At 38.7% G+C, this 15,301-nt stretch overlaps 1 protein-coding gene across 2 annotated transcripts; it reads left to right on the forward strand.

Annotated features, from left to right (window-relative positions):
* Positions 1–1,992: 1,992 nt before the first annotated feature.
* LOC116034532 (butyrophilin subfamily 2 member A2-like) lies at positions 1,993–15,155 on the forward strand. 2 transcript variants are annotated; one of them, XM_031277234.2, is made up of 6 exons: positions 1,993–2,010; positions 3,513–3,620; positions 11,751–12,080; positions 12,720–13,034; positions 13,165–13,278; positions 14,247–15,155. In XM_031277234.2, the coding sequence occupies exons 2-6, from the start codon at positions 3,548–3,550 to the stop codon at positions 14,363–14,365; spliced, it is 951 nt and encodes a 316-aa protein (XP_031133094.2). In that variant the 5' UTR covers positions 1,993–2,010; positions 3,513–3,547; the 3' UTR covers positions 14,366–15,155. The 2 variants fall into 2 exon arrangements, with proteins under 2 accessions (XP_031133094.2, XP_031133096.2); XM_031277236.2 differs by lacking the exons at positions 1,993–2,010; positions 13,165–13,278 and having other exon boundaries at positions 3,410–3,620; positions 14,247–15,153.
* Positions 15,156–15,301: the final 146 nt, after the last annotated feature.

Below are 15,301 nucleotides of genomic sequence, written 5' to 3' on the forward strand. Positions count from 1 at the left end.
GCTATATAATTCAATGTGAGTACACGAATGTTGAAATGACATAAAATGCCCGCCCCTTGTAGCCGTGATAAATTAGCCTGAAGCTAATGCTTACCTATTCAGGAGGAAATTAGCCAACTCAGTGTCCTTTTGGGCTCTAAGCTGTCTCCATCTTTCAAATACATACACTCCAATATTTACCCGGGGTTTGTTACTGTCTCAGGTTGGGCAGAATTTATCTCCGTTGATCCTGTTTGTTTGTTTGCTGCTTTCATGGCTTTACTAACATTACAGCTGTAGCGCTGGGTTTACGTTTTTACAGATATATCTGGCAACCTGGCCTGGCTATCAAACTGGGCAGTTGAAAACAACACAGGCCAAAACACAAACAGAAATTCCGTCACGTAATGGAAATTTCAAAAGGTGAAAATACTGGCATTAGCATTGTTGTCAGAAAAGATAGTATTTCAACTTAGCATGTTTCCTTAATATCTGATGGCACATTGGGTTCATTTTTGGATTTGTTACAGTAAATATGTTACATATTGGACCTTTAAGTGTACAATTCAAATGCTTTAATTTAACTGTGAGGGTAATACAATGTGCAATGCTATTTATGAGTAGGCTAATACACATTTAATTTCATAATCATAATGATTGTTTTTGCACCTTTGTAGTATGAATTAAATTCTATTTTTGGGCCTGTTATCAAACATGCAATTCCTGTTTTTATATCCATATTTTATTGTATATCTGTATCATATTGGATATGATTCACATTTGCATTACTTTTCAACATATGTTACAGAAACAAGCTGTGATTCTGAATCAATTAAGTGAATGCAAAATATACCTGAGTAATATTGAGTGAATTGAATCCTATTACACAAAATGTAACATTGGCATACAATATATTTTGTAATTAAAAGGAAAATTTGATGGTATTGTAATTTTGCAGTTTCTTTCAATATAATGGAGAAACCATGTTCACACCATGTGAATTACTACATAATATAAGTACCCAGAGGTCTGTCAAAAATACATAGTTTTACATTGGAGTGCTCACAGTTCTGGCTGAGCACTGTCCTCTAGTGGGTATATCATCTATGTGCACTTCAACACACAGGAACAGTAGGTAAATGATTTGGGTACTGAAATGTACTTTTACAAAACATTAAAAACAATCAAGTTTTCTTTTACCTCAACAGCTGCAGTATGCTCATATTCAGGGTAAAGCTGTGGTTTTATGATCTAACCATTGTTTAAGAAACCTTTCTTCCCATCCACACCACAATGCAAAACGGTCTTAACACGTTAAATAAGAATCTCACATGTGGATCAGATTGAATTGAAATCAAATCAACTATCACTCCCAAAATTATTGTCAACAACTAAACCAGCAATAATGTTAATGTTTGCTGTTAAATATTTGTTTACATCAGTATTAGGTTATGTATGTATGTATTAGGTATGTAGGTTCTCTTAATTAGTAGACATTTTGAGTTGACGGTGTAGGCTATAATCGAGTATCTAGGTTGGGGAGCAATGTTTGCTTCTTCTGGGTAGCAGCTCATCTAGGAGTACAGGGGAATGAAGAGGCTGATAGGACAGCAAAAGGAGCTATAGATATGGATGCATGAAACGGCCAAGTGTAAGAGCTTAATAACACCAGGAATAGCAAAAAGTTATGGCAAAAAGAATGAAAAGAGGAAAATAGAGATATTTTATTTTTTAGGAGGCTTTAATTGAATGTACACATATTTTTACAAATAGAGAAGCCTCATGCAAGCAGAGTTGTCAGAAACTGGAGTTAGATCAATCATTGAAATCAATTTCTCCATCACCCTGATGGATCCTCAGTCAATGCAGTTCTACAGATGGCCTGTGGAGAGGAGCAGTCCGCCTTTGCTGCTCTTAGTCTGCTGCAAATTTCATCAGGAAAAGAACCGGAAGTAGCATGGTCGCAGGGCAAGACAACATCCGTGCATTCGGCCGACCCGCTTTTCAACACAGAAGAGAGGAGACTGTTAGGCTGGAGAGGGTATCTGAATGGGCTAATGATTGGGGTTTTAAAATATCAATAGAAAAAACAAAATACATGGTATTTGGACATAAGAAGAAAATGCCAACACGGCTGTTACAAATATATAATACAACTATTGAAAGAGTTAAATTTTTGGGGATGTGGTTAGATGAAAAACTGACGTATCACATATTGAGATGGTTTCGTCTAAATGTGGGAAAATAATTAATGTTCTAAGGTGTGTGGCTGGGTCTGATTCGATATACAGAGCAATGATAAGATCAAGTATTGATTATGGTTGTATGGTATATGGGTCAGCAGCCCCTTCAGTGATTAGTCAACTTGATATAGTCCAAGCAAAAGCCCTTAGAGTGTGTAGTGGGGCGTTTCGTACAACTCCAATACCAGCGCTAATAATAGAAACAGGGGAGATGCCGTTAGATATAAGAAGACGTAAACTGGGGTTGAAGTATTTAATGAAACTAAAAGGACAGACTGGAAAATTACCAACACAAAACCTGTTGAGTCAGCATTGGGTAAAGTGGCTTTTGGTATTAGTATACCTGAAATAGGGTTATAAAAAAGGCTGTAGGATTCCAGATCACTTATCAGTATTTACTGCAGAGTTGGTGGCAGCTCTATGGGCAGTAAGGTGGGTTGAAGATAACAAACAGGAACATTCTGTCATATGTAGTGATTCAGCTGCATCCCTAATTACAATTAAAGGTACCAAATCTAAGTCCAGACCTGATTTGCTTGTTGAAATTATGCAAGTGTTGTATAGAATTCATAAAGCAGGGTATGAGGTGGGTTTATGTGGGTTCCGGCGCACATGGGTGTGGAGGGTAATGAGGAGGTAGATGAGGTGGCAAAGAAAGCAGTGCAGGAGGAAAGAGTTCAAATCAATGTGCAGTATGGGTCACCAGATTATGCAGAAATAATTAATAGGTCAGTAAAAGAAATGTGGCAAAATTTATGGGATTGTGAAAGGAAGGGGAGAACTTATTATTCAGTACAAAGCATGGTAGAGAAAGAAAGAGGTGCTTATAGATGTAAAAGAAGAGATGCAGTAGTTTTATCCAGATTGAGGCTTGGGCATTGTGGGCTGAGGAGTGAGCTGGCTCTGATTAGTAAACATCCTGATGGAAAGTGTGAATGTGGAGACAAGGAAACAGTGAAGCATGTATTAGTGCAGGGCAGGAAGTACTCTCCTCAGAGGAAGAAACTGTTCAGAGAACTGGGTGCAACTGGAGAAACTGTTTTTACTTTATGCACTTTATTGAATTTGGACAGTTGGAACAAATTGAAGAAACTGATGGAGTACTTGCGACGTATTGGAGTATATAAAAATATATAGATAATTACTTTTAATCTAGTTGTGAATAGCGATTAGAGAACGACTTTTAATTAAGTTGTGAATAGCGATTAGAGAACAGCGGAGGGCAGCAATACGCCATAGATGCGTCTAGTCTGCCGGAAATAAAAAGAAGAAGAAGAAGAAGACAGTTAGGCTACAATAATTAATACAGTTACTAAATCGACAATATGAAGTTTGTACCGGAGCTGCTGTGTTTGTATCTTCTGTGTTTGTTTGGAAACACATTGTGTGATGAGAAAGGTAAGAATTATTAACTTTGTACTTTATGAGAGGCTTTTTTTATTTTTTATTAAGTACCGTAGGTCTTACTGTCCCTGCAGGGACCACATGGTTAACATTATCGTCTAAAGAAAAACACGAACTGGGTCTTAGAAAGCTATACAGAGCTTTTTGTCATATATATATAGTCAATATCAGTGGTGTACTCGACGTAATACGCAGTATACTACTAGGAAAGCTCCAGGATTTCCATATACCCACTTAACCCTCGTGTTGTCCTCAAAAGTGAATATATCAACACTTTTTTTCGATGCTTTTTTTAAAAAACTTTTGGCGGGTTTTTTTAAAAACATTTTTGTCGCTTTTTTAAACATTGTTAGTGCCTTGTTTGACGCTTTTTTCAAAGCTTTATTTTCCTGTTTTCTATGCTTTCAATGCCTTTAGTCGCTTTTAAAAAAAAAAAAAATGTTTTTGGCGCTTTTGTCACTTTTTATATCATTTTAGTCAACATTCTTTGACATTTTAATTGAGAAGAGCGCTGCGTGGAACCACCCATGTTATTTTTGGGCAATTTAGTTGAAAGAAACCCACATTTCTGATACAGAAAACTTTGAAAAGGCGTCAGACTTGACCCGAGGACAACAGGAGGGTTAAAAATGCCCAGTGACACGCAACAACGTACTTTCCATTATATTTTTCATATATTTTGAATTATCATCTGTTATTTTCTTCTTCACATAGGTTAAATAAAGGTATTTCCACCGTAAATTGGTGCATAAAAGGGTATCCGAATACAGGAAATGAATTCGTTGATGCTCAAAATTCCCTTGGGGGAGGGGAGGACACCCAGACCCCACCCCCCCTCCAGGGCAAGGCAGATTCTGGCCTATATATATATATATATATATTAGTCCAAAGACAAACTTCCTCAAATTGCTTTGTGGGACATTATGAAATCCATCAATCTCATTTATGCTCAATTAACACCAACATTGTTCCACTGCATCTTCTACTATATAGAGTAGCCTACTGTAAACAACTAAGTTACTGCAAATTCTCCATATATAAATCTTCAATGTTCATAAAAACTAATGAAGAAATGTTGATGTCATAGAGTGTGTCTTTAAACATCAGTTTGTCACTTATGGAGCAATCAGTCTTTGTAAGAATAAGTTACAGACATCTCTATGTTGCCTAGATGGCATACACAAATTCTCAGATCACTGCTGCACGTTCATTCCCAACATAGGCGCCGATACCGTGGGTGCTCCGGAGCTCGAGCACCCACGGAAAATACTGAGCACCCACGTGTGCCAGACTGCCAGTAGGCTACATTCATTAAAAATGTAACATTGCAGTTGGAACTAAGTGGAGCGCCTGTCATAGTGTGATTGGTTATGTCGCTGTCAGTCCACTGCTCCATATCCTATCCACCAATCACAGCGTGACCCCCCCCCCCCCCTCCATCCTCCCACTATACAGTGCGTGCATGTGCATTAGGTAATCAAAGTTAGACTAAAATGGACATATTTGATATTAAAAAAGCAAAACCTAATGATGCAGGTGCATCAACATCCACCACCAGTACAGAGAGTTCCACCAGTGCTAGACAGGTGTCATTGATTCTTAATTTCCCACCAAGCTGATCACGCTTACGTGTCAGTTAAACTTTTCATCTCCAATCCTATCTGTATTTGTGAGAAGTGGCGCTGTCCTGAGTTGAAAGTTAGCCTACTTTACGGCTTTATGATCGAGTTAATAGGCGTACACGCCTATTAACTATTAAGGTTCTGAAATGCAAACATTTTTTGACTACTTTTTTCTTTTTCTTTTAAAGGGCGTGTGCCTTTGAGCACCCAAGAATTATACAATAACTACATGGGTATGATTCCAGACAACACCGGACCAGACGGCAGCTTCACCAAAGCCCTAGCAGGCTTAAAAAGGCTGTCCAGAAAAATGGCCCAAAACTCTGGAGTCAACAATCCCTTTGGCAAGTATCACGTTTTAATGACATCACTGTTTATATCAGTTGCCACTTTTGTTTCAGTTCTGGTTTGTTGCGAGTGCTGCTGCATCCCTTGTTTTAGGACTCTCCTCAATCGACTGATTATTACAGCCCTTTCTAAAGAAAATTCCCCACCCCCGTATAGTACGTCTCTCCTAGGTGCAGAAGGTCCAGACACTGATGATAAAACTGATTCAGACTCTGACCATGACGGTCAGAGTCTGAATTTGATTTGTTAGAAATTCCTGGGGAACATGATGATTGGGTTTAGGCGGGTTTCTCTCTATCTTCCTCATCTGGGCGATATAGTGACTGATATCGGCTCATCAAACGGTGTCTCCGGGCAGCTTAAATAAGAACGATTGTTAAATCTGAGACTGGCTTCTTACTTTGTTTTTTTGTCCCGTCCGATTTAGACCGTGAAAAAAATTGTCTTCAATAAACAGGGGAAACCAATTTCAGATGTTTTCACAGTGTTACGTCTCTGCCAAGTTGATGAACACCTTTTTTTATTTGTTCTCTTTATGTAGACCCTCATGTCTAATCTGCTGTGTGTGTGATCTAAAGTTACATTCTGAGTTTTACAATAACTTTTTGTCTTCTGTTTCAGGGTCTCCAAGTGTTGGACTGATTGTTGGCTTAGTTTGCCTCGCTCTTTTCATCGGCATTGGCGTTGGTGTTCTTCTTGCTGTGCTGGTATTCAAGGGTTACATCCCACGAAGACGTAATGAAGGTAAGTTTAAATCCTGTTTTTGTATAACATGTACACGATAAGCAGACAACATAATAGGTTATTTATACCGATCTCGTGTTTAGGGCCTTTGCAGTTGTTTTATCTTCTTAGTCATCGAGCAATCTGTTGGTATTTACACCAGGGTAGGATCAAGTCAGTTGGGCTTTTCTTGAATATAACTTTTTTTTTTCCCTTCCTGTAGAATCACCAGCAGAAAAGACAGGCGCTGCATGTCCTCTCAGAGACCTTTAGAGCAGCCAACTGATCATAAACATAACTTGCTTTACAGCTGCTGTTCAAAGTATTTGTTACAGACACCACTGATGTTATCATACTCTGTTATGTGTTGATGTTTAGTTTTTGTACTGCTTGCTCTTATATCCCCCATCTCTCCGGAGCTCTGATCCCCAATGTCTGGAAATGGCAGCCGCTGGTATACAATAACATTATTTTAAGTTGGATAAAACGTCCCCGAATTACCAATATGTAGGATACTACTACAAACATTCCTGCTCTTACGTCATGTCGTTTTCTTATTTATTAGTCTCACATTACCAGACATACCTCACAGTATGTGGCGAACTCAGTTGTCAAAGCAGTGCCTGTAAAACGGTTTAATTTCCTATAAATTCTTCACAATAGAAGTCTCCCGTTATTTTGTCTTTTTAAATGCTTTATTATGAAGCAGCACCAATTTGAAAATGATGGGTTTTCATTAGCAGCAAGGCCACACAACTCATATAAGCGTAAATTAAACGTAAAATACAGCAGATATAATATAGAAACTAAACTTCAAACCAGAGATTGAGTTAGAAGCAACAATCATACTAATAGACTTCTAAAAAAAAACCAAAAAAAAAACATCTTTCTCTCCCAAACGGAGATTATGCACATGTGTATTTGCATATGGAGCAGGGAAAGAGACACGATCACGTGGTCACTCAGGACGCATATGAAGACACATTTACCAGGTGGACATGGGGCCTGTGTTGTAGTGGCTAAATTCAGTGAGAATCAGTTTGAGGTTTAGGGTCTGCTGTATTATAGCGGAGGACATTTTGGCTGGACCTCACTTATTTGAGGCAGCAACACCTGGTTTAAAGGTCAAAGTTAAAATCCGTTTGAGATCAGGGTTGTAGTTAGGCAGGTGGTAGAAAGGTGAAAAGTGAGCTTTTTGTGGTGGTCGAACGTGCATGTAGCTCATTCTGCTTTCATATGGAAACATTACCATGATCATAATCTTACCTGCTTATCCTGCTGCTTGTAGTTAAAGCCTGCTGTAACGCTGTGAAAGAAATGTGAATAATTTTGAAGCTGAAGTAAAATACAATGTGCCTTTTTTTTATTATTATTATTATTCTGATATTGTGTTTATGTTTACATTTGGGACAAGAATGCACTGCTTATTTTAATCCCTAAAGGTGCTAGGCCAGAGTGTATCAGGTACAGTTATTCACTTAACTATACACTGAGTGTCCAGTTTATTAGGTACACTGAGCTAAAACTAATGAAGTCTATGCAACGGCTCTGCAGTAAATCCTCCTTAATGAAGATGATGTCAGTTTTTTTTCTGTTATGTTGCCCTGACACCCTTTTTAAACGGTTTCAACACAAACTGAACTATAAAAGCTTAATTTTTCTGCAGAGCTGTTTGGGTACACAGTTTTAGTTCTGTGTACCTAATAAACTGGACACTGATTGTTTACTGTTGACTGTGAATGAATATGGTTCATGTATGTTCATGTTGTTCACTGATGTTACACAATTGCAGAGTGTCATGTAATTCCAGGCAGCTCTTTATCATTTGTGTCCAAACGTTTGAATAAAACATGAAAAATGTCAAACATGTCGTGACTGTTTTGGATGTTTCTATTTGTTTGAACTTTGATGAAAGAAACAAGTTATTTTTCTGTATTGGCTGGAATACAAGATGATCCATCTTTTTCAATTCACTAGTTCCCAATCCAGCGGCGCGCGCGTTCACATAAAAGAGGCGGTGTTTGCTCCAAAATGACCAATCGCCTACCAGATTGGTCATCTACCAGAGCCGCATATTTTACATAAGAAGAACAAACTATACTTCTACATAAATATGAAGAACACAGACACGGTTTAACAGGCAAAAAGCAATACAGTCGCTGCTTCCTAAAACAGGAAGGAACGCTGGCAAAAAAAAGCCGACGCTTGTAATTTAAATGCGTAAAATCATAACGTTTATCAATATCACTTCCCCATCAGTCAGGCACGAGATCTGACCATAATTACACTTGTGCTTTCCATAAACTGTCGTTGCTTTAGCCTATTATATTATCAGTTGCAGCCCCGGCAGTGGGAAGCGATCATGAGAGCAAATATAAAAACATAATTCAAACCGATGTTTTTTGGCATTGGCAACACACGGCTCAAGAAGCCGACAAAGATACGTAATTCCCTCCGCTGAAAATCTATATATTTCATAAAGATACCCATCAGGGAATGTTAACGGGGTTGTCTGTCTCTAAATGCTTTAACTTTTATTAGCGCACCTCTCTCTCTCTCTCTCTCTCTCTCTCTCTCTCTCTCTCTCTCTCTCTCTCTCTCTCTCTCTCTCTCTCTCTCTCTCTCTCTCTCTCTCTCTCCGCGCACAGAGCTCCGGTGCTTTAACACCGGTTGATCTCTAATCTCCAACATAACCTGCTCCCGACCAGGTTAGGTGTTACCAGGACGATTTAACCCGGTAACAAGTGATCCACTGTCGTGATACACAAAACCCTGGGTTGAACCTGAAGTTACCTCAGCTCATCTAGGAGTACAGGGGAATGAAGAGGCTGATAGGACAGCAAAAGGAGCTATCAATATATGGATGCACGAAACGGCCAAGTGTAAGAGCTTAATAACACCAGGAATAGCAAAAAGTTATGGCAAAAAGAATGAAAGGAGGAAAACCGAGATATTTTATTTTTTTAGGAGGCTTTAATTGAATGCACCAATTTTCACAAATAGAGAAGCCTCATGCAAGCAGAGTTGCCAGAAACTGGAGTTAGATCATTCATTGAAATCAATTCTCATCGCGGAAGATTGTGAAGCAGAAACATTTCTGCTCGGTGGTGTTTTAAGCCCCCAACGTCTCCTTCCAGGCAGCGCTGTGACCGTTGACTTCAAGACTTAAAACACTGATAAACGACATTGCTCCATCGCCCTAAAGGATCCTCAGTCAATGCAGTTCTACAGATGGCCTGTGGAGAGCAGCAGTCCGCCTTTGATGCTTCTAGCCTGCTGCTAATTTCATCAGAAAAAAACCGAAAGTAAATGCATGTTCTCTTAATACATCCATACATTCTACCCGCTATTAAACACACATAAGAGAGGAGACTGTTAGGGGCTACAATAATTCATGCAATTATTAAATCGACAATATGAAGTTTCTACCGGAGCTGCTGTGTTTGTGTCTTCTGTGTTTGTTTGGAAAAACATTTTGTGATGAAAAAGGTAAGAATTATTAACTTTGTAGTTTATGAAGGCACAGCTTTTTTAATTAGGTAGGCTAATAAAAAACTCTAAAGAAACTGTGTCTTAAAAAGCTAATAATATATAAAAAAATAAATAAAAAGCTTTAATATGTATAGGCTATATTTGTCATATGTATATAGGCTATATATCATTTAAATTGTTATTATAAATTGTTTAATATTGATTAGGCTATTATAAAATTGTATAATAAAATGTTATAAAGTCACCAAACTTTGCATAAAGGTCCAGTGACAAACTTCCTCAAATTGCTTTGTGGGACATTATGAAGTCCATCACTCTCATTTATGCTCACTTAACACCAAAATTGTTCCACTGCATCTTCTACTATATAGAGTAGCCTACTGTAAACAATTAAATAAATCTCCAATGTTCATAAAAACTAATGAAGAAATGTTGATGTCATAGATGTAGTGTGTCTTTAAACATCAGTATGTCACTTATGGAGCAATCAATCTTTGTAAGAATAAGTTACAGACATCTCTACAATGCCTAGATGACAGACACAAATTCTCAGAATTTGAGTAGGCTAGTAAATAATAGTTTGAAATCTGCCTTTACATGCAACCCTGGTGATTGCCTGAGTCCTAGTGTGAAGTGTGAAGCCGTCTATGGTTTCTCACTTGATATGTAGCTAAACAAGATCATGATGACTTGCCCTTTGTATCTGAGGTTGTGGGTTAATACTGTGAATAATTTTGGTCCAGGCAGTTCTGGTGACAGACTCTCCTGTGTTTCTCATTTTGTATTCATGCTCTTTTTATTTTAATTTTCCTCCTTCTGCTTATTCTTTCTCAAAATGCCCGGCTCGGACTTACTGCTACGCAGCAGTTATAATTCCTCTTTTAGTCTTGTGATAGGCATAAGGTAGAATTCAAGGGCATAACTTTGGGTTCAACATTAATTTAATTGTATAAAATTAAGTTGTATATTAAACTGGGCCTACAATAACGTGTGGGCAGCCTAAAGCCTTTCCACATACCTTTTTAGTGCATAGAATACTAAGCTATTAAAGCAATTGTTGGTATAATTTTATAAATCATGTTTTTATGTTGGACAGTGAATCCTTAGGATGAACTGTATCTGTGGATGGCTACCTTAGTAGCCAGTAAGCCTATCATCAATATGTTTTTTTTCCTCACAATTAAGCTGATTTATATTTGCTAATAACTTGTTGGATTCATGTTAAGACATTTTCATTTTTGAAAGAACTTTCAAAAGTTGCAAAGAAATAAGTTAGACAGTGTGTGAGTTTCTTTGCAACTTTTGACTTACTTATCCCCATAGATATACAACGTTTTATATCTATGCTTATCCCCCTCCGACACACCTGTCTCATGTTATAGACATAAATATATAGTATTTTTTGTAATGAAAAACTTTCAAAAGATTAACAATACTTTGGTGGCCCCTGCAGTAACTCTGAGGACCACCTAGGGGCCCTGGAACCCCTGTTGAAGATCTCTGCTCTAAGCAGTTAAGGCAGCTACACACCGGATCGATAATCGGCTGTTGGACACTCTGGCGAGGTCGGTGACTCGAATCTGTTTGGTGTGTTCCGTGCCGTCGTCCGTCCGAGGGGCCGTCGGCCTTCATTTTGGCCGACCTGACGTGTTCAGTTGGAGACGGCGAGCGGAATGAGCGTGACTAAGCCTGTAAAAATCTGACGAAAATCTTTCAAACTGACCTTTGTCGATCTGAAATGAAGACAGATTCAGCAACTGCATGGCCTATATCTCGCTTAAAATGTTTTCAGAAACACGTTTCGGTGAACTATTTTACTACAATATGAGATCGTATTCTGAATGAGTCGCCAGTAATGGTTGTTCGAAAAATCCAAAATCCGGAAGCAGCAGCCAGATCCATGTGACGCGTTTGTCCAATCAGCTTTTTTATTTTCCAGGGTCAGCGGTTATCTACGTGGACGAAGGGAGAGATGTTACGTTACCCTGTTCCCTCAGCACCAAAGACAACATTGAGTTAAACCTGTTTGACTGGAGGAAAGATGATCAGATGGAGGTGTTCACGTATGATCGAGGCTTTCATTACAATAACGGCCGTTCGGGTCAGAGTGAGCAGTTCAAAGTTCGAGTCTTTCATTTTCCAGATGAACTGAAGTACGGCAACGCCTCCATACGCATCAGAAATGTGAAGGTGGCTGACAGTGGAGACTACACCTGTGAGTTTCCACTTCAGCAGAAAAGAGACAAAATCCACATTAAGCTTGTTGTTGGTAAGTACATCTTAAAACAGTTAAAGACATGACCACCCATTTAATGACCTGAGCCCCGTCCCCACCTTGTTGTCTGGCTGCTGCAGGTGGCAAGCTGCAACTATAGGCCTACATCTGAACAACCATGAGTACTAGCAGCGGCAGCAGAGCTGGTATTGTTTTCACCGTGTGTGTCATGGCAAAATATGGGTCCTGGCAGTAGCGGAGTGGAAATCGGGAGTCGGGACTTTTCCTGGTGGGCTGGTAGTGTTTAAAGGCCGCGAAGGCCGGTCTGATCGGCCGCTGTCCGCTGCCCAGCTGCTGCCCACTGGTCAAACTGTGCAGCCTCTGCTCAACCCGTACGGCGTGCCGCAGCAGCCTCTTAATTACAAACATTCATTGATTGATTTGTGTACTTAAGGGTGCTTTCTCTCTGTTTCTCTGTTTTTCCTCCCATTAAAATATGCTTATATACTGTATGAAAGAAAAAATGAGAGAAAGGGGGGAGCAAAAAATGGCAGTGTTACATATCTAATCCTGTAATTGTACTTTATAAGTGATTGTACTTTTGTACTTTTTATACATGGTTCTAATCATATTCATAACATGTAATGGAAAGTTATATACCTCCAAAAGTGATTGATTGTACTTTGTTTATAGCTGCATCTCCGGAGCCATACGTCACACTACAGTCTATGGTCACAGCACAGTCTATGGTCCCAATGCTTGGTCAAAGAGAGGATGGGGTGCTGCTGCAGTGTGAAGTTCGAGGTGCTTCTCCAAAACCTAGAGTAGAGTGGCAGGACAGTGCTGGAAACATCCTTCCTGCTGAGGAGACACTGGTCTCAGAAAGAGGAGGCCACTTCTACATCATCCTCCAAACTACTGTAACCAAGACCGACCACTATCGCTGTGTTGTCACACAAGAGGAAATAAACCACGAGACTGATGCTATGACTTATGTGCCTGTTTGTGGTAAGATTCCTCCGTGAGCTGTTCATGTGTTTTTGCAGCACATTTTATTTTTCTGATTGTTTAGACTAATCAACTGAACATGATATGTTACATTCTGAGTGTTACATTAACTTTTTGTGATGTGTTTCAGACATCAACACGACCATTAGGGCCAGGATAGTATCACATGTAGTAACTGGTATAATACTATTCATGTTGGGAGCTATGGTAACAGTTGTACTGATATACTTTCGAAGAACTATAGGTAAGTTTAAATAATATTGTACAACATATCCGTCCAGTCTTGACAGTTGTTTGTCTTCTCAGATATGAACCATTCTGTTGGTATTTAGATTTATGCAAAATCCCATTTATATATAATGCCTCTGGTTCTAATAAAGAATACATCAAAAGATATATAGCAACGTTATGACTGCATGTAGGAATGAGTCCTAAAACCCAGAAATGAGTTAGCATTTTTGCACTTTCAGTTCCCTCAACTCCAAACCAATGTTTTTTGTTTTTTTTTAAAGATTATTTTTTAGAGAGAAAAAGGAGAGAGGGATGGGGGATGACACGCAGCAAAGGGCAGCAGGTCGGATTCGAACCTGAGCCGCTGCAGGCCAAAATGGGGCAAACGCTCTTACTGGGTGTGCTAGAGGCCGCCCCAAAAGGGTTTTTGAATGGCTTGTTGGTTAGATGCCTGAAATAAGGTGTGTGGTTAGCACAAGTTCAAGAGATTTTCATGTTTTGACCTGTTCAGACCTGTTCTGGTCCTGATTATTATTGAACCAAATTATATTATAAATCTTTTGCGTAACGCAATAACTGGTTCCGTAAAAGGCATATCACAGGAATATATAATAAAATGATTCACAAATGTTAGCGGCCTAAGGTAGAGATGTTTTAGGCCTTAACTGTACATCTCAGACCAAAACCTTTGTGGCTAACATAAACATAATATAAATACGGGCCCTTAGAGAATGCCTATGTACAGGGTCTGGAATTTGGTGCTACGCCCCTGGTCAGGAGCTGCAGTGTAACCAGGGCTGAGACATGAGTAACCTAAAAGTGATCAATTAAATTTGATTATCAATTCCAAACTGAGCGTTAAGTCTTTTCAAGCAGAAAAAATGTATAATACTTTAAAAAATGTTTGTGAGGGTTAACAGCCTGAATATGATAAACAAAGTTTGGATTTTCTTAAATATTATTTTGTGTTATTTCCTGCAGGTTCAATGACTCCAAAGGAAAATGAAAATCAGCCACTGATTGAGGATGCACATGGCTCAGACCAAGAAATCGATGGCTCAGACGCAGTAGCCCCCCCCACCCCCGAATCCGTTGTCTGACAAGCAGCTCTGACGTACAGTATACTGGTGAGAGTTTAATGCCCTTTTTTAATCACTATACTGTACTTCATTTGCAGTTTTGTAAGTGTAGGGTTTGTCTAAATATTTGGATTTTTTCTTTTTTTAACAGGTAAACTACTTTTCCAACTTTGCTATCAGCTGATGGAAACTAGATCGCACCATCCTACTCAGTTTGTTCTATTTCAATACAAATGGAGCAATCAATCTTTGTAAGAATAAATTACAGACATCTCTATGTTGTTTAGAGGAAGTACACAAATTCTCAGAATTTTGTCTTAATAACTGATTTTTTGGCAGTAGTTTGAAATCTGCCTCTACAAGCAACTCTTGTGATTGCCACAGTGATAGTGTGAAGTGTGAGGCTGTGCGTGGTAGTTCACTGACCATTTAGCTCAACAAGATCATGACTTTGATCCCTGGTGATGCAGAACAAACATGCCAATGCATACTCAGGAATTGGGTTGTGTGGATACAAGACTTAAGTTTCAGGGTTTAATGATATACTGTATTTGTCATTTGTCTTCTTCCTCATCAAAATGCCCAGGCCAGACTCACAGCAGCAATAATTCTTTTTTGTTTTTCTTTCCTATAGCGTTTTTTTTATTATTATTATTCATGTATCTATTTTGCACTTTATATTTGTACTCTTGATTTATTTCTGTACAAGTCGCTTTAAACCTATAATATGTAACTTTCTGTAGCTAGGGGTCTCTCAACCAAAACAATGGATGGTAAACACAGATTTTTGATGACGTTGGGAAGTTGCGTGGAATTATGGGAGTTGTAGTTTTTATTGTTATACGCCATCGCCGATTAGAATGCATCTGTTCACGGACAAGTTTACCCATTCAAGTTTATTCATGTTACGTTTAGTAACGTTTATTCATGTCATTCTAATAAAATAGTTACAGTTTT

Source organism: Sander lucioperca, chromosome 6, assembly GCF_008315115.2.
Source record: "Sander lucioperca isolate FBNREF2018 chromosome 6, SLUC_FBN_1.2, whole genome shotgun sequence".
NCBI classification, from domain to species: domain Eukaryota; kingdom Metazoa; phylum Chordata; class Actinopteri; order Perciformes; family Percidae; genus Sander; species Sander lucioperca.